This window comes from Mycteria americana, chromosome 2 (assembly GCF_035582795.1).
Source record: "Mycteria americana isolate JAX WOST 10 ecotype Jacksonville Zoo and Gardens chromosome 2, USCA_MyAme_1.0, whole genome shotgun sequence".
Taxonomy (NCBI): domain Eukaryota; kingdom Metazoa; phylum Chordata; class Aves; order Ciconiiformes; family Ciconiidae; genus Mycteria; species Mycteria americana.
In genome coordinates, this window is record NC_134366.1 from 117956773 (window position 1) to 117976339 (window position 19567).

General features: G+C 38.6%; 1 protein-coding gene across 1 annotated transcript in view; it reads left to right on the top strand.

Moving 5' to 3' along the window:
• Positions 1-19567, top strand: part of PIEZO2 (piezo type mechanosensitive ion channel component 2) — a 321451-nt gene that overhangs the window by 209732 nt on the left and 92152 nt on the right. The window contains exons 8-13 of the mRNA XM_075494355.1: positions 4101-4263; positions 11121-11252; positions 12340-12378; positions 14219-14357; positions 14776-14915; positions 17016-17252. Coding sequence (XP_075350470.1) covers positions 4101-4263; positions 11121-11252; positions 12340-12378; positions 14219-14357; positions 14776-14915; positions 17016-17252 — 850 coding nt within the window. The remainder of the gene's footprint in view (positions 1-4100; positions 4264-11120; positions 11253-12339; positions 12379-14218; positions 14358-14775; positions 14916-17015; positions 17253-19567) is intronic.

Sequence of the window (19567 nt, forward strand, 5' to 3'; positions counted from 1 at the left end):
ACTGCTGCTCTATTGTGTAGTGAAACTAGTCTGTAAAGTAGTACACAGAGTTGTAGGAAGATGCAGCAACTGGAAATCTCATTTACACAAAACTATTATAGAAACTAAATGTGGTAGAAAATAATAAGGCAGTAGAAGGTTTGCTATCATTTCAAATCAAGATTGGATGCCTTTCTAAACTATAAACTGTAATTCAACCACAAGTTATTTGTTCAATACAAGAATTATTGCGTGTCCTACATTGTGCAGGAAGTCAGAATTATTACTTCCCTTCCTGGCCTTGGAAATTATGAGGCAAATCCTGGTCTGAAATCAGCTCCTAAAACATCAGTACACACAGAATCTGAACTGACACATATATTTTTACAAAGAAAAATGTTCCAGATCATTTTTACTGGAGGTAAAATTCACAGACCTAACAGATCTTTAATTACGGTTTGATAATTCTGTATTTGAGACATATATTTAATTTTTGTTTTATGTAACCATTTTTGCTCATGTTTAATACCATGATTAATTACTAACACAAATTCTTATACTATAATTAATGTAATAATTAAATAATGCATGCTGGAGAAGTTTTAGCAATGTACATAATGCAGTAATAAAACATGTGGTTACTTCAGCAGCTCCTTAGGTCAAATATCTGTGGGTGCAAAAGGAATTTGTTTTTCTGTTTCCAATTAAAATTGAAATTGCTTTTCTGATTTTCAGTGCTAGACTGATATAAAAAGTTTGGGGTTTTTTTTATGGTCACAGCTTACAACTTTGTCAGGGAATCACAAAAGATGAAAGTGCATCTGCCAGAAGGATGATTCAGAGGTTTAGTAGGAAGCTTTGCTGGGAAAACAAGCTTATAGAGTAGAAACTAGACAAAAAGATATCACCTTTACTTTAAGAACTGTTTTTCATTGTGTTATTTCAGAGCATTCCTCAGTCAAACATTCAAGTTCCCCTTGACCCTTTATAATTTCTAAAATTTTCCAAATGATTTCTACTATACTTTTTTTAATAAAATGCATTTTTCAGAATACCAATGAGGACTTTGGAAAACACAATTTTTGCTTCTTTGCAAGAACAGAAAGATTAATCTATTACATCTTGCAAACCTCCAGCTGTTTTTGACACTACATGCAGTCTTTTGAAAAGGAAAGTATAGCCATTAGTAAATGGTCACTCAGTATTTGTTTTATTTGTCTTCTGTATCCAGACTTGCATATGCTTGTCTTGTTTGGCATCTGTTTTCCCCCACTTAGGACTCATTCTGGCTTTACTGATGGTATACATCTATGTTGGCTAAGACAAAGTCACACTAAGATCAGAGTTGGGCACAAATATAGCTGATCATGATCAATACTGAATGTAAAGACATCTTTGTGGAATGCAGAAGATGTCTTGTGGAATGTGAATAATACCCTAATATATATGTTGCTTACTGTAAATGCTTACACACTTTGTGGCAGTCATTCCTGTGTATTTAAAAGGTTTGAATAAGAGAAGATGTCCCTATGTCTCTGAAAAATGTTCCGCACCAGCAGTTCTCATTGAAGATAATGATGAAGCATAAATATTGAATGAATAGCAACTTGTAGCCTTATTGAAGGCTAGAATAGACAGAATGAGCATTCCCAAGATGTCTGCATTTTGAATTTGATAGACGGAGGGTGTTGTGTTGAATGCCTTTGTGACTAACAAGTCTCCCAAAACCAGGGAGAATTCAGAAATGAGGAGCAGTTCCTCTAGATTCATGATTTATGAGACAAAGTGAAATGGGTTAAATAAATACATGGCTGGTCAGGTGATGACTAAGAAGGAAAAGATACATTTTAACTTATGTACATTTGGTGAATGCAGGACCAGAAGGGAGCAGAATTAAGTCCAATAGTATAATGGGTGAATAATTTGAAGCGAGCAAATGAAACTAAGAGAATGAGGATTTAACTGAAACATCACAAAATTTCCTAACTGGTAGGATTATGTGGAATGTTTCTTCAGTGGAGATAAAAGTAAAACACAAGGTTTTGAGACTTTATAGTTATAGTACATAATGCTATGTACTGTAGGAACGGAATATGGGATATGAAGATCATGTCTGCTTGGCAGAAGGGTCCAAGGACCTTCAGAAACTGGTCTTTCCCTCATTTCTGTAGGAAATATTCATCACTCACTGTCAATGGAAAGACTTCTTACTTCAGTAAGAACTGGATTTCACTCTGATTCTGATATGTTTGTGAAAGAGAAATGGGGTGATTCATACTGTGCTTACATAGAAAAGCTTAAAATGAACCAAAGATGGAGGGATCCGTTGTGAAATAGAGGTAGAAGATGAAACTAACAGGAACTCAACAACCCTGATCATTGACGGGCAAAAATTACAAGTCAGTTGGCAGAGAGGAAAGCAGACAAAACAAGATGTTCCCCTATGCTGATAGAAATATGAACAGGATAGAATCCAGCGTGAATTTATTTCAGTCAGATGGAGCCAAACTGTAACACCAGCTCTGAATGTGCTTGGATGCTACGGAAGTTTGAACCTGGGTCAACTCCAAACACAGCTCTGTCAGCTCCTTTATGTTACAACAATTCATTTTATATGCAGGATCTTTTTTTTTTTTTCTTTTCCAACCTTGGATCCACCCAAAAGCTCTGAGAAGTCTTAAAGTTTATAGCCTTTGGCTCATGTTGACAATCAGAATGAGAAGTGAGTGCTGATAAATTGTTTAATAAAATGCTATAGAGCTCTAGTTCTGGCAGTTAATGGTATTATACCCATGCCACAAACCCCCAGTGAACGAACAGGTATAACCTCTCCTTTTTCATATTCTTTTCAGTCTATAGCATCCAAAGGGCAGATTTCAGGCAGTACCTCTCTGTTGAATATCATTCTTTGTATTCATTCACCCTTTCATCTTGGATCTTACTAGGTAAAGGAAGAAGTAATCTTTTAGACTTTTACTATTTATGATTAAATCCCCCAGCAGAAAAACTTTTTTTTTTTAAACGTATTTGGTTTACTCTTTCAGAGTAATGATAGTTTGGGGTTTTTTTCTATCAAGAAATAGTTCTCCTTAAACTTCTCTTAGAATCAAATCTATTTCTTGTAAAAACTGAAAGCTTTCGTACACATTGTGGAAGAAAAAGCTTTGTCAATAAAACAAAACTTTTTCTAATGAATACTGATGTATGCTACTGGTAACTCTACGCACTATCTTTGGAACTCTGCAAAGTATTTTACACTGAAAGAACCAGATTAATTTTGACTTCCTACTAGTTTTGTTTCAGCATCTAACACACATACAAAGCATCTATCATCTTGTCTTAAATTTAAAGTCTTGGGGATTTTTTTGTTATTTCTAAGTGTTTTTTCCAAGATAAGTTTCTTACCTGATAGAAATATTGTGAGATCCCAGTTTTTCCAGAAATAGTCAGATATCTCCTATCATTGATATTAATATTGCAACTACATTAATACTAATTATGGAATTAATTTTTCTTCCTTAATGATTTGATCATCCGGAACAATTGCCTTTCTGGATGTTTTCCTTTTCTGTTCACAACAGCTATGAATTCAGTGGAGCTGTGTATGTTTATAAGTATTTGCATAATTAGATAGCAAATTATTAATAGTATTAGCTTTTTAAAAAAAAAATAAATCAGTAAGCTCTTCAGTGTGCTGAGGAGATGTACTTTACAGCTCTGTCCTGGCAGAGTGAGTGGAATGGTGTTGTATGTCAGTTTACTAAATCTGAAAAGTCATGTTGCTGTGATTTCCCAAATGGCCTTGCAGCCAGATTTTATCTCCCCTTTTTCTGTAGCTCTGGATCTACAGGGCACAGGTCATTTCAAGTTTTCACATTGGACATGGTAGATATAATAATATTATACTCCCATGTTTTATGTTGAAAACCAAGTGCAAAACCCATTCATTTTCACTAAATATTGTGGAATGAAATTATTCACTGCATTTTAGATAAGATGGCAAATACTGGTTTTGAACAGAGCAATCAGTATTATAGGTAAGCAAAAATTACTGAAAAAAATTTTTAAACATTGTAAAATTTGGTGTTTATTCTCTAACTGTTGGGTTTTTATATCCACAGGTTGTTTGGTGTGACTTCTCTTACTCAGACAAACTGCTCAAGCACCTGGATGATCATCAAAAATCAAGAGTTACATTGGTATCACCATGCTAATCCAATCTTACTGCTGGTGATGTACTACACCCTTGCAACTCTTATCCGTCTTTGGCTACAAGAGCCCATTGTAAGGGTAACTTCCTTCTCCTTTTTAGCACTAATGACTGTGAGACTGGCCAATGCAAATACTTGCTAACAGAGGTGCAAACATTCAAGAAAGTGAAGGGAAATATCAAGTGCAAGCTGGTACCTTGAATTCGGTCTTTTTGATGAGTGTCTTCAAGAGTCTGATCTTGCAGCAGTTACATGGATATTCTTAAAGTCAGCAGGACTATTTAGGTAGGGACTACAGTGGCAGAGCATTAACACTTACTCTGATTTGAAAAGCCAGTATTGATACGAAGTAGTGTAGGTGCTATCGAATAGAAGGCAAACACTCAGGGCCTGTCTAGCAGGACTGAAGTAGGATACAGGCTGGCACAGGATACTGTGAGACAAGAGAGAGATTTGCCATTTTATCATAGGTAGAGAAAAATTTTCTTAAAACCTTTCCTCCTGAATCTGTGTGCCTGAGTGAAAATCCCAGCTTTCATTTAAGAGCAAGAGAAAAAGGAGACAAAAAGTAAATTTTTACTTCTTCCAGTTTCAGAAGAAAAAAGGAATATAAGAACCCAAAGGTATCTTAAAAGCTTAGAAACTGGAAGTATAAAGAGGGTGATCCTAAGCATTATTTATTTTAATCTCCTGATTGTTTGAAGCTTGACATGAGTTTTAGAGCTCAGGTTTAGCAGTGCTGTAAACCACAATGAAAATACTCCTTACTGAGCTGTGAATTAGTGGAGTTTGTAGTAGCAAGTAAAATGTTGAAGGTTTTCTTATTTTAAGGGTGTTTCTTCATATAACGGAAAATGTAAAAAGGCAGAGAAAATACATCACTTCTGAATTGAGATGTCTGATATTTGGGGTTTACATACATTGGGCTTCATAATAAAAGGTGAATGATGCCAGAACTGTCAGCCTGAGTTATTAAAAAGTCATGTCTTAAGTTTCCAGAAATCTTAAGACTGGCTTTTCTAAAGTCATAAGGTTTTAAAAAATTGTGGTCCAGTGCCCTCTGGCATTGGGTTCTTTTAGGGTTTTTTTCCTATTATTTTTTTCTGCAGCTGCAGCAGCTGGAAACTTACTTTTTTTTTTTTCCTTAAGTGAAAACTGAGATTTCCAAATAATGATATGATTTTAGCATTGGGCCTGTAACTAAAACTTCACATCTCACAAACTGCGTAGTAAAATCATGAGAACTACTCACAGAGGAGTAACCACATGCGAAATGCAGTTTAGTGGGAGCTGTGTGATCTCAGCTTCTCTGGGAATTCATTTACAGTACCCAGGTTGTTTTCATACAACTTTCACCATCTTAAAGTTTAGTGCTGGGTCTAAGTTAGTTACTTGCCTTTTCAGGGGAGAGAAATGGGCCTGTCTGTCTCAGGACAGAGTGAATCCTGCAAGTTCCTCCAGGGACTAGAGAGGAACTATAGTGGACTTGCCTGCACTTCTTTCTTTTAGACTACTTGTGTTGTCTGAGATGGATATTCCCATAAGACACTAAAAACAGTCTCTGAGAACTGGAAACAAGTCAAATTAGAGATGCTTTCTAAGCCATTGAGCTAGAGCGAATAAGTATGAAAAGAGATTAATTTAAGAAAAGTTGATGTCTCTCAAACCCATGGCTCCATGAGCGGCAGCACAAAGTCTTGGCCCTCCCATGGGAACTTCAGATGCCAGGGGAATGATGCTTCCCTCCGAAGAGAAATGGACATTTAAAAAAGAGAACATTGTAAAGAAAGTTATACCCATGCATTAATGCTTATTTTTGATGCACAGGATGTAGTGATGCAAGTATTTGTCATTAGAAATAGATGCTGAGATTTGTGAAATTTACGCTCTTTTACACACTTTCTTCTTATGGCCTTTTTTTGTCTATATGCATTTTGTTTTTTCTTTAGTGATGCCATAGACCAGGAATTAATCTTTCTCTTACTAGCTTTCTCCTGGTAGACTCCGTTCTCAATTATTTAAATCCAGAAATAATTGTATTCCAGGTTTCATTGAAATGTTTTTTGACTTGTGAATTTGTGGTGCATTTGATTCATTACGGAACTAAGTATATAACCTGCCTTTGCAATCCCCAGTGATTTCAAAGTTACACTGTATTTAGGATCTCTCCACTAACCTACCTATAGTGGGATGGATGGCAAAGACAATATGCTATGTGCTGTTTAGTGTAAAGCAGTTGTTCTCTGCATACTGCTGTCAGTAAAAAGTGGCTTATCTTAGAAATTTTATTCAAAAGAATCTCTTGAACAAAACCTGTTTTGAACAAAATGCGTATGATAGATTATGCATAAGGAAATATTTATTCAGTCTAAAAAGATGTACATAATCTAAATATAACACTGGCGTAGCAAATTCTAAAAACAGAGTAAGACATGTAGACCTTGGTTTTTTTCCTTCTTGTGTGAACTGCATCTTGGGGTCCTCCTGTGGACAAAACTCCTGCTGGGTTGCAGCAGGAGTTGTCTCTGAGAATGCTCTTGAGGCTGTCTCTGAATACTGCATCTGATGAACAATTGTACAAGAACAATGCCCACTTCAAATCTTGAGTTTCAGGGTGAAGTTTTTTGTGTGTGTGCCACAGTCTGTCAAAGTACAGCATGTATGAGATTTCAGTGTACAGTCTCTGTGTGGGATTCTGTATGGATCTTGCTCATGCAAAAGGCCCTTGGTGGTCAGTGGAAGTTCTGCTTTTCTTATGCTTGCTGTTTTGGATCCTGATTTGTTCTAGCATTGAGTCTTGTGAAATTCTACCTCAGCAGATAAGAAGAGGCAATCTGCCACTGGAGATTTCAGCTCATAGATGTAACTGCTAGTACTGAATATATGAATTGAGCCCATTGATTCTGTCCAGTGAGTGGTAAGGAATAGTACAGAAGTCAACAGAGTTACAGCAATTTAATGTAGAGTCTTCTTACAGAATTTTTAGAATTGTTTGAATGAAGGGGCATTTGAGAGTTGCTTAGGTAGGGGAAGAACTGGAAGAATTAGGAAAGCCAAAGGACTCTCACAAGTTATAATCATATGACTAGTACTGTGTTTTCTGACTTTTCTTCCTCATCCGAGAAAGAGAAAACAAGATTTCCTACCCTTCCCTATAGTCTCTTAGGCTAAAAATATGTCACTAAAATCATTGTCTACATCTTAGGTCTTTTGGTATTGTTTTGGTCAGCATGGTGCCAAACTAAATGCTGTTGATAAATGGTTCTTTATGGTCTACATTTATGTTAAAGTTTCAAATGGCAGTGACAAGTGTTTTAAGCACAGAATCAGTTTATTTCATCTTACAGTTTGGCTAGGAATGCCCTTTTACAATCAAATATAAATACACAATCGTATGTGAAATGTGCTACCATTGCCTCTGAGAAGTAAAACTAAATTAATAACCATTGTTTATCTAAGTCAAGATTTAAAAAATAGGACTTTACTGTTAGGGTTGGAATGGAGAGAGTTTCAAAACCAGCTAGGATGTTTGAATGTCCTGTTCCCATGGGTAGCTTTGCAGACCTCTGCCCAGCATCCTGATTTATTCTTATTCTATTGCATCATCTGATTTTGCATAAGCAATGAGAACACTTACCACCAGCTAGTTCCCATTAAAAGCCTAATTTGGGACCCTGCCTTTGAAACACCTCAAGTTCAGACAAAAACTAGCTTTTACACCATGAGGTGTGTCTCTGTTGGCAGTAGATAGAGTTTAAGTAAAACAGCAAGTACCAGGGCAGATGGATATTTCTGTTGCAAACCAAAAGCCAACTTAGTAAGACTTCATTTGAAGCAGAAGTACAAGTATCTGCTAAATAGAAAGGACAAAATAGGCAAGAGAAAAATCTTAAGTCCTTACAAACAGACCATTCAGGTTGAAATAAAATATGACAATTAGTTGGCTTGACCAGTTGTTTTGTAGTTAATAACAGGCTAAGTTCAGAATAATGCTACTAAAGCTGGTGTGTAATCTATATTTTGGCTGCAGCTCAGCAAATTTTCTGAACTCCACTTAAGTCCTACTGAAGTCAGTAAGACCTTGCCCCAGGTTCCACAAGCACTTGTGTACTTTGCTGAATAGGGATGGTTTTATGAAGCAAGACCTTACAGTTGTAAGGATTGAGGATTTGGCTCAATACTCTAAACAACTGATAGCGGTGGAGGTTGTGATGAGAGGAAGTGGAGTTCTGATAATTCTTTGAATTTGGTAATTCAAAGTTTGTTGAGCTTTGGTAAGTTCAGCAGCAATGTAGAACCCGACTCGAGCACTTTTCATTTCTTACTAGACTCAGGTGTGTATATTTAATACTACAGCAAATTTTTGCATAGGAAAACAGTTTTTTTAAAGCAGTACTTCGAAGCATAGGTAAGTCTACCTTTCAATCCTCACTGTTCCTACTAGTTTTGAGATAAACATCCAGGCATTAAGGGATGGCAGAGTGTAATAGCCACTGCTGTATTATTCCATAATATTCACTTTATGCTCTTGCATACCTTCCTCTGAAATTTTGAATACTTATTTCCATCAGAGCCAAAAATCTAAAAACCACTTGAAGTCTTGGGAGGAGAGGAGAAACCAGAAAACTAAGGAAGTAGAGAGGACAAACAGTAATGGAAATAAAAAGTAGGGTCAAGGTCTAAGGTTCAAAATGAGAAATTGGGCAAAGGCAGAGAGCAGAGTAACTTCAGTAGGGGCAGCTTCTCCCTGACAGTATCCTGGGGCCAGTGAGTACTGCTGAGCAACACCGTGCTGGAGATGCTCACAGCTTTCACATGCACCTTGCTGGCTCCAGAGGACCCGCTTCCTCCCTTTAGCACCACATGGTTGAGCTTCCTCCTCTCACTGGTATGAACAGCAAGGTTCTGCTGCTTTGTGACAGCTCAGCTGGGAAGTTCAAGATTGCAGGAGAAAGAGGTGCAGTGCAGGAAGAGGTCTGGAGGAGCCCAAAGAGGAGCTGTAACCTAGCACGGTTTATGTACATGTACCCAGGTCTCCCACTTGTCACTGTGCTATAAAAACATCCATGTTCAGTCTATTTGAGAGGCCCCATACCCCTGCTGGGCCATGGAATTAAGGTGGAGTTAAGACCGCTGTGTTAGCAATCCTCCACAATTTAGTGGTAAAAGTTCCCGTCACAGATGAAGAAATAGAGCATGTGGATCATAGACAATCACAGAGTCACAGAACAGTCCAGGTTGGAAGGGACCTCTGGAGACCATCTGATCCAACTTCTTGTGAGAGCAGGGCCTCAGATTAGGTTGTCCGTGGCCAAGTCTTGGATGTTTCCAGCAAAGGCAGCCAATGCCCGTGATTAATTGTTCTCACAGTGAAATATGTTTTTTTATATCCAGAAGGCATTTCCCTGAATCAAATTATGCCCTTAGCCTCTTGTCCTATAACCATGCCTTGCTGTGAGAAGAGTACTTCTGTCTTCTCTGAAACTACAATTTAGGTATTAGAAGGCTGAAAAAACCCAATTCCTCCATCCTTCAGCTTCTCCAGCCCTCTAATCATCTTGGCAATTTTCTGGTGGACCCTCTCCAGATTTTCTGTGTCTCTCTTGAACTGGGGGATGCCAGAACTGAATTGGAGGTATGGCCTGACACTTGCCAGCTGCAGTGGAATAATCACATCCCTTGATCTGCTGGCGGTACTCTTGCTGATGCAGCCCAGAACATGTTTGCCTTCATTGCTGCTGGAGTTCACTGATGGCTCATGTTCAGCTTGCTGTGCACCAGGACCCCCCTGGGCCTATTCCACAGAGTGGCTCCCCACACAGTCTGTCCACCGCCTTTACTGTTACATGGGTTTATTCCAGATGCAGGACTTTATACTGATCTTTGTAAACCTTGTGCATTTTTTGTTGACCCATCTCTAGCCTATCTCTGTATGGTGACTCTTCCTTCTGGCCCATCTGCCTCACCTCCTAGTTCAGTGTCATCTGCAACCTTTGTGTGGGTGCATTCCATCCAGATAGTTTCGAAGATACTGAATAGTACCAGACCTACTGTCAGTCCCTGAGGAACTCCAGTCATGACCGCCCACCATTTTGACTTTGAGCCATGTCCTCACTTTGAGCAAGACAGTCTAGCCAGTTCTCCACCAATCTTGTGGTCCATCTGTCAAGCCCATACCTTACCAGCTTGTCAGCAAAGATGTTGTGGGACACTGTGTCTAACTCCTTGGTAAAATCAAGCTGTCATCCATAGCTCTTCCTTCATGCACTGAGCCAGTTTCAGCATAAATGGCAATCAGATTACCCTTGGTAAATCTGAATTGGCTTTTTCCAGTCATCTTGTCCTACATATGAGCATGAGCACACACAGGAATTTTCATGGCTTGACTGAGAATCTAGGCTAGATGAGCCTAGATGGATGACCAGCACTGGCTACTTCGTTACGTACTGAGGCATGGATTGGTGAGTTAGGTTAGCCTTTAACGGTAGATAAGTATGCTCAAAAGGTTTTGATTTTTTCAGTTCTTCAGTTGTTTAGTGAAGCGGAATTGGCTTTTCACATATATATAGGCAGATGAGAAGAGTGAATTTTCTTTCAATACACTGCCTTGAAAATTAAACATCTGTATACTAGCTTATGGTATGACTATACAGTAAGGTGGGATGTGGAGGTCTGTGTAATTCTGGTGTCTTGTAACTATCAGGAAACATCTTGGCATTGACAGACTAGCAGTTATAGAAAAGCTCTGTCATCGTTTCTGAAAATGTCATCTCAGTAAGTCATCTGTCATAGATCGAGTGCATTAGACACTAAAAGATGTTTCAAAGACATACTTTGGAGAGGGAGCATCAATTAGGGGAAAATTTTAATTCCTCTGGTAAGACTGTTATTTAGAGAGCTATAACTAGTCTTGTCAATTGTATTGTTTAGCAGATGCCTGACGAAGAGAAATCTGTTAGCAGGGAAGATGACAAAGAAATAGCCTGCAGCCCAATTCCAATGACAGCGGAGAGGAGACGCAGTCTGTGGTATGCAAGCCACTATACAACTGATGAGAGAAAAGTAAGGCTGGAGGGGGAAGGGTCTCTGCATTAAATGTATTTCAATCAGTCAGTTAATTTTATCACAATTACTTTGAAATTAAGGGAAGCAGCATTATATCAGTTCAAGTAAGAAGATTTTCATGTGTGATTATATAAATCAGAAATAATATCAAGGCTGTGTGGCAGAGCTGGAACATATTTTGTAAAAATTAATAAAACAAAACCAAGAGCCAGTGTAAGGAATTAGAATAAGAGCATGCTCTTCTTAAGTTTTCGGCTTCCGCATTTAAGAAGTTTAGGGCCAGGCTTTTGGCATGAGGCCGTTATCTCTATGCAAAACAGCTAGAAAGTCTGTCAGGGAGCTAAATCCTGATGTAAAGATCTGATCCGCCTTGTAACTACTAATTAGCACTGGCATTGTTAAGGGGGGACTGCCAGCTTACCTTCCTCCAAGCATACTGGTGCCCTTGTTGGATATTTATAGCAGGGCAGGTAAGGCAGTTGGTGTAAAAGCTCCTCAAAAGGTCCGGCTTTCTACCATCTGTCCTTACTAGCTGCAGTGCAAAGTTGCAGTCAGATTTGCAATATACAAACACTCTGTTGAGCCACATATACTCAAGCCCCAAGAGCTCCACCATAATATTAGTAATGGTAAACAAGCTGGCAAATGAATGAAGTATCACATTTTGTATTAGTATAAACGTTTCATTGGAAGTATTTTTATAATTACAGTAATTCTAATGATCATTTAAAAACTTAGTTTTTAAGCATTGGATCATTAGAAAGACATTAGAAAGCAGTTAATCAGTATAATGCCATACTGATTAATTCTTTGACCTAGTATCTAAAATTTCAATGCAACATTCTCAGTTTTGGTTTAGAATTCACAGGAACATACAGTAAAGTTACGTCAATGCTATGGCACACTAAATATCATTTTATGGAGCATAGTGTACAATTCTGCTGGCTTTTTAAGAATTCTTTCTGAATTTCTTAGTGCAAATCTGCAAAAGTCAGCAAATATGCATGCATGTATTTAAAAGTTAGACTTGTTAATGCTTGAGCCATGCTTCTTTAATAATTTGTCCTTGCATTGCTTTTTGCAGCTTCTGTCAATGACCCAAGATGAATACAAGCCATCGGATGTTAGTATACTACTAGTCTTTGTAATTTTGTAATTCTTCTTAATATGTGTAAATATGGATTACACTGATATATACATATGAAAGCTTAGATGACATTTTTAAAAATTCTTTATTTTGGTTGGCCTGCCATTTACCTTGTAACTTTGATTATCCTAAATATAATTGTCTTTTGCTTCCTTAATAATTGCACTGAGAAACCACTGATTAGCCCTAAAATTGATAATTTGAAATTAAACTGCTTGTAGTAGTACCAACTGGCAAACGATCTTTGCTATTTATTGGGTTTAAATAAGATATCAAAATATGCTTTCTAATGCACGCCTTCTTTAAGCTTGATTTAGCTTCTTTGCTGTATTTTTTTCTTTCATTCATGTTGAAATGCTGAGGCCCTTAAAGCATGACTGACAACACATATGAGTTCAATTTACAGATTACAGAAAATCCAAGTCTTTGTTTGAACAGACAGCAAATGAAAACAGACAGAACAGAAAGCATTTATCTTGACTGCTATAGACCCTAGCAGACTCTGAAAGCAGAAACATCCCCTCTGTTCAGCATACACAGAAGAATGGAGATGCAGATGAACTTTGAGAGCAGCTATAACGAAATCTCAATGTGCTCCACAGCCTGTGCTTGATGTGGCTGCTGAATATAACTCAACATAACCCAGATACTGTTCTGAAACAGTCCACACATGCCTGTGCGTAGTTTCGACAGGCAAAATACGCTCCCATCTCACAGCCTAAGCAGAAGTCAGTCTTCAGCATGTACTGCCATCAGTAACCCATTGCATGTGAATTTCTGCCAATACCAGAGATATTTATGATTGTGGTTGCTGGAGCCCTAATCCAAACAAGCACAAGAGCTGCAATTTAATTCGCAAAAATAAAACAATGAAAGAGTGTTGAATTAGTACTACCAAGTGGCATAAATGTGGCATTAATAACAATAATTACCACAACTGGTTTTATTAACGGCAGCAAATGTAGATCTCACCAGTAATAATTTAAAATTGAAAGTAATTTATAACCATTATTGTCATAACTACTGGAAATAATTAGATGTGAACTAAAGTCTGAAAATCTCGACATATTAGTTTGCCTAAGAAGGAGGATTAATTTTTGGTTACAGCTTTAACTTAAACGCAGGAGATATAATGATACTTTCCTAGCTTGGCTGTAAAAAGCCAATTTAGCCTGGGAAAGGCAGGATGTCTGAAGATGGGCTCACTGAGTCACTGTTTGTGCGCTGAGCCATGCGGTCAACCTTAGCCTTCCCCAGCTGTGGATGTGTTAACTTAGTCCACCTTTACACTGTTTTTTCTTTCTATTTAATTTCATAGGTAGAACAGGCCAAGAGCATGCAGATAGTTGTTTACCATGGCTCAGCTGACTGCAGTAACTTAATTGCTTTTGCTTGTGTATCCACACTTTTATTGCTTTTCAGACTGCTTGTGTGTAAATTGAAGTGTTACCTAATGCAATGTGACATTCTGGGGATTTGAAAAAAAAACAACTTGAAATCTTTTAAAGGAAATATTTATAGAAGTTCAAAGATGCACCAGTATTTTACTGTTTGCTGAAGAACTTCACTGAAACAAATTTGTAATTCTATTGATATTGCATAAAAAGCTAACAACGATTAATTTTGGAAACTGTTATGTGCTACTTTTGCATGCGACATGACTATAACATATCAGTTTCTTTGGAAGGAAGTAATTTCAGTTACTTGTTAAGCTCCTTTAACATTGGCAATCCAACACGAGTGGAGCACAGAAGTAGGAGTCTCAATCTCATAAGAGCCACCCTAAATGCAGTGCCTCTCTCCGTTGTCCTGGCAGGTGCTGCTGGTAACAGTGAACGGGAACCCTGCCGACTATCACACCATCCACCCCACACTGCCATTAGAAAATGGTCCGGCCAAAGCAGACATGTACTCAACACCACAGTACAAATGGGAGCCTTCGGATGACATGTCAGGTAGTGAATTGCCTGGGAATTACCTTTAGTTCCATATTTTTTCTTATTCTGTATCTCCATTCACTGCCTCTAGCGTTTATTTTCATTTTGGTAAGCTTTTTGGCCAGTTGAAGTTAAATAATTGCTGTCACCCTAAAATGACGGCTGACCACATGGCAATTTTGTAAACTGGACTGTAGGCGTATACTATCCAAAATACTTTGCCTACCAACACAGCGACTGCGGGGCTTGCGTTGCTTTACTGTGCTCAAATGTCATTTTTCTTTGCCTCCCATCTTGAGCTTGCTGATTGCTGTAGAAGTAGCCATCAGAGGGATTACAAGTGAAATCATTCCAGGAGAGAGTGCATTTACTAGTGCATTACTACTTACTTTTAGACCAGCATGAATTGCAAATAAGAATTTCTTTTTCCTCTTAGAAAAGGAAGAGGAGGAGGAGGAGGAAGAGGAAGAGGAAGTTGCTCAGGAGGAAAAAGAAAATGTTAAATTACATGCCCTGGTCTCTGTGTTCCAATTTATCATGAAACAAAGTTACATTTGTGCTCTGATAGCTATGATGGTAAGTACTGGCAACAAAAAAAATAAAGCTGTTAATTTTACAAATAAATGTGTCTTCTCAATGTTTTCCTGAAAGTAATCTCATCGGTTGGTTTTCAGTAAGTGTTTGCATCAGGGTTAGAAAATATCAATATGGTGCCTGCATCATTTTGGGTCCGTTTTAGGTTATTAATGCATAATTCCCAGGCCTGTTATAGACCTATAAATAGGACAACACATGGGGTTCTGGGTAAAGCATCACATTTCCAAGACTGGGAGCCCTGGGTTTTGTTGTCTGTTGAATGTTAGAAAACCACTGGGTCTCAGTTTTCTATTGATTCCAAAGCTTCTGCATAAGCAGGCTTGTCATGCTTTTGCTCCACTCAGAAATTTGCCGACAAAATTAAAGCATTTCATAGTGATACAGTAAATTTAAAAAATATAGTTCCTATTTCAGGTGGAAGCATGCATCCAGTTACTCTCTGAGAAGAAAAGATCTGTAAAGCCCGATTGCCTATATTGACACAGAAAGGTCTCAAGGAAAATACAACTTTGTGCCAAGCAAGATTTTGCTATTGTTTTACTTACCGCCCTTATTTCTCTTTCTGATGTTGTTGCTTGCTTTTAAGCCCACTTGATGCAAATACCTCGAGCTGCACTGTAGCAAGTTTTCAGCATAATGATTAGATCTCTATATTCCCAATGCAAGCTTTGGTTTTACTGTTTTGGAAAGGTTTCAACTGTGATGAAATTAACCATAAAGCTTCTTGGCCCAATTTTGCACTAAAAATGGTAAAACAAATTAGCTTGGCTGCTTCTTGTTTGCATAAAGTTTCAAATTTTATTTGCTGTCCTTTAACAGGAAAAGTTTCTCAACTAAATAAAGCAGACTCCTTGTGCAAAATCCAGATCTGGCTTGATGCATTCCAAGACATTAGGAAGTAGTTGTTTTCATATTGACACAATGCCTCTTTTTCCTGTTTTTTAAACTCACATGCTTCATACGATCTGCATTTCCTTTTTAATTCATTTCTAAGGTCGTATCTCTCAATGTCAAAGGAGAACATATATTTGAATAGCTTTCTTGTAGTTTAATATTGAGACACTGCTAGCTTCTTTCTTAGTGATATATCCCTATTTTGTATGACCCAAATTCATTTATGAATTTATGGTGTGATCTGAAGCAAGTTCCACTTACACAATAGCCAAAGACAGCTCAGTGTAAGTTATTGTCTTATATGGGGACAGAGAAGTAGCATATTAGTGTTTTTTCACATATCCTTAAAAGACATCATTTCCAAGGAGGCTGAGCTAAACTGATTGAAATTTTCTTAATGTTTCATACTCTTCTGTTTAAATTGAAAAGGAATCTAAAATGTTTTATTGACAGTTATTCCACAGTTATACCAGCATATACATAGCTGAATTTAGTTCTAAATCAATAACACAATGTTAATAAAAAACACTTAAAACCCCAATCCTTTTCCCCGAGTGTTTAATAGAGCAGTTTTCAGTAACTGATTTCTGCAAGCTGTAGAAAACATTCTGTCGTTGTGAGTATTTCGTGTAATCTAACATGGTTAGTGTAGCCTAAATGTTCTTCAGGTTAGGTGTATGCAGTGTGTACATGCCATAGCTTTCCACTTTAAATCGATTCCACAAAAGCTAGAAGAGTATGGAGTTAGCGTAGTTTTGTAAGTCTGTCAAAGGCCTTGAATGTAGTAGCTAATGAATATGTTTTGCTATTCCTACTCTGAATTCTTTGCTGCTAGTTTTGCAAGAAGATCTTATGTGCCCAAAAGTTAGCCTGTATTTTCCATCTCTTTTAGTTTGGTGTAATGAGAAGCAATGAGTCTGCTTACAAACCTTACCAATGTGCAATTAATGCACAAAGCAGGGTTCACTCTCAGCTGTGGACTTCTTAAGAATCCACTTTCTGCATGTTCTCCAAGGGTTTTATTCTAGCTGGCCCAGTAGCTGATTAATAGGAGTGAGAGTCTCATGACAATGAAAATGTGCTTTAAGTAGGGAAGCGTAAGTTAAGTGTAACTGTCAATATGCATCAATGTTGTTCCTGAATGTATCTGTGAACATTTTTTCCTCTCTTTCCTCCTTCTACAAGGCATGGAGTATCACGTATCACAGCTGGTTGACTTTTGTGTTACTGATCTGGTCTTGCACACTGTGGATGATTCGGGACCGAAGGAAATACGCCATGATCAGTTCACCGTTCATGGTTTTCTATGGAAATTTACTGCTAACGTTGCAGTATATATGGAGTATTGAGCTCAGGAATGATGAGCTTCCTCAAGTATCTGGTTTTTTGGAAAGAAAGGAACCTGGGGAGTTGGCATCAAAGGTAGGTGTTACAACCAGCTGAGATTTACTTATGAAACCACAAAATATATTGTGATAAAAAATGTGGATCTCTTGGCATTTCTTTAAGAGTGAATCCTCAGTATTCAGTATAACCATGTTGAGTAGCAGTTCTACAATAAAGGATAAGTCATTAAAAAATAGCGTTGAGAAAATTGCTTCTTGCTTGTGAAGCTAATACCAAAACAAATGTTTCAGACATCTGTGTAGATTTTCGTGATAATTCTGTAGAAAATTCTTAGTGGATGGAAATTGCTCACTTGTTTGGTTTTATAAACTGGATGCAAAACTAGATGTGGTTTGATTTGTTAGATTAATACCATGGGATGTCAGGTCTGTGTCTGAATGTGGTGGCAACTGGAACTGCGGTGTCATTGCAATTACCAATACTACTCACTCCCTCATGATTTGGCAGAAGCAGCAGTACGTAGCTGTGACTGAGCTTTAATTCTTTATCCTTACACCTGAAGCAGCATGACTTGGAATCTGTTTCAGGTCAGAAACAAAAGAGTTTGTTGACCTCAGTGCATGATAGATTTTTTTCTTTGATGTCTTGAAAGCACTACAAAATGCATTTTGTTTGGCAGGTTTGCTTCTGGGGGAGGGAATGAGCATAAATAGGAAGTTGTTTCCTAGAGCACCCAAGAGGGGCGTCTCAGAGAGTGCATCTAATTGGCACTGCTCCCCTTGCACTAAGTGAATCACTTCCCTTGTGACTCCTAATTACCATTTAAGGTGATTCTGTAAGTGATTTTCCTTGTTGGCAATGCCCTTTGGGCAACCATTTCTGGGTCTTTAATGCATTTGAAAATTAGTGAGTGCTGTATTATTTCTCTCGTAAAGGTAGGACTAGTTTAGTAAGAGAGCTAAAGCACGAGGTGTTCTGCAAGAGAAGTTCTACAGTTTCTCTCAATGACTTTGTAAATCTCTAAGGAGTTTTAACTATCTGAATAAGTCAGCCCCTTTGACATTGTTTCTTATTAGCTATATCATCAAATATCTTATCTAAAACTAGCTGGTGTCAAGAAAGGAAGCTGTTGTGTATATATGATGATTTGGCCACACCCATAAAACTAATAGAAGATGTCTAGTGGGGTTTTTTAGGCTGAATATAATGTAAATTTCACAGAATCACAGAATGGTCGAGGTTGAAAGAGACTTCCGGAGGTCATCTGGTCCAACCACCCTACTCAAGCAGGGCCATCCAGAGCTGATTGCCTAGGACCATGCCCAGATGGCTTTTGAATATCCCCAAGAATGGAGACTGCACAACCTCCCTGGGCAACCTGTGCCAGCGCTCAGTCACCCTCACAGTAAAAAAGTGCCTCCTGATGTTCAGAAGGGAATCTCCTGTGTTTCAGTTTGTGCCCATAGCCTCTTGTCTCATCACTGGGCACCACTGAAAAGAGCCTGGCTCCATCCTCTTTCCACCCTCCCTTCAGGTATTTATAGACATTGGATGAGATTCCCCCTGAGCCTTCTCTTCTCCAGGCTGAACAGTCCCAGCTCTCTCAGCCTTTCCTCATAGGAGGGATGCTGCCATCCCTTCATCTTCGTGGCCATTCAACTGAACTCTCTCCAGTACGTCCATGTCTCTTTTGTCCTGGGGCACCAGAATGGGACACAGCACTCGAATTGTGCCCTCACCAGTGCTGAGTAGAGGGGAAGGATGACCTCCCTCGGCCTGCTGGCAACACTCCTCGTAATGCATCCCAGGATACCATTACCTTTCTTTGCCATAAGGGCACATTGCTGACTAATGTTCAACTTGGTGTCCACCAGGACCCTGAGGCCTTTCCTACCCAACTATTCTCCAGCTGGTTGGCCCCCAACATGTAATGGTGCATGAACTGGTTGTTCCTCCCCAGGTGCAGGACTTTGCACTTCCCCTTGTTGAACTCCATGATGTTCCTGCCAGCCCGTTTCTCCAGCCTGTCGAGCTGGAGATGGCAGCACAACCCTCTGGTGTATCAGCCACTCCTCCCAGTTTTGTGTCATCAGCAAACTTGGTGAGGGTACACTCTGCCCCATCATCCAGATCATTAATGAAGATGTTGAACAGGACTGGATCCAGTATTGACCCCTGGCGTACATTGCTAGTCACTGACCTCCAGCTAGACTTTATGCCACTCATCACCACCCTCTGAGCTCAACTGTTCAGCCAGTTTTCAATCCACCTCACTGTCTGCTCATCCAGCCCATACTTCATCAGCTTGTCTGTGAGGATCTTGTGGGAGACTGTCAAAAGCTTTCCTGAAGTCTAGGCAGACAATATCCACTGCTCTCCCCTCATCTACC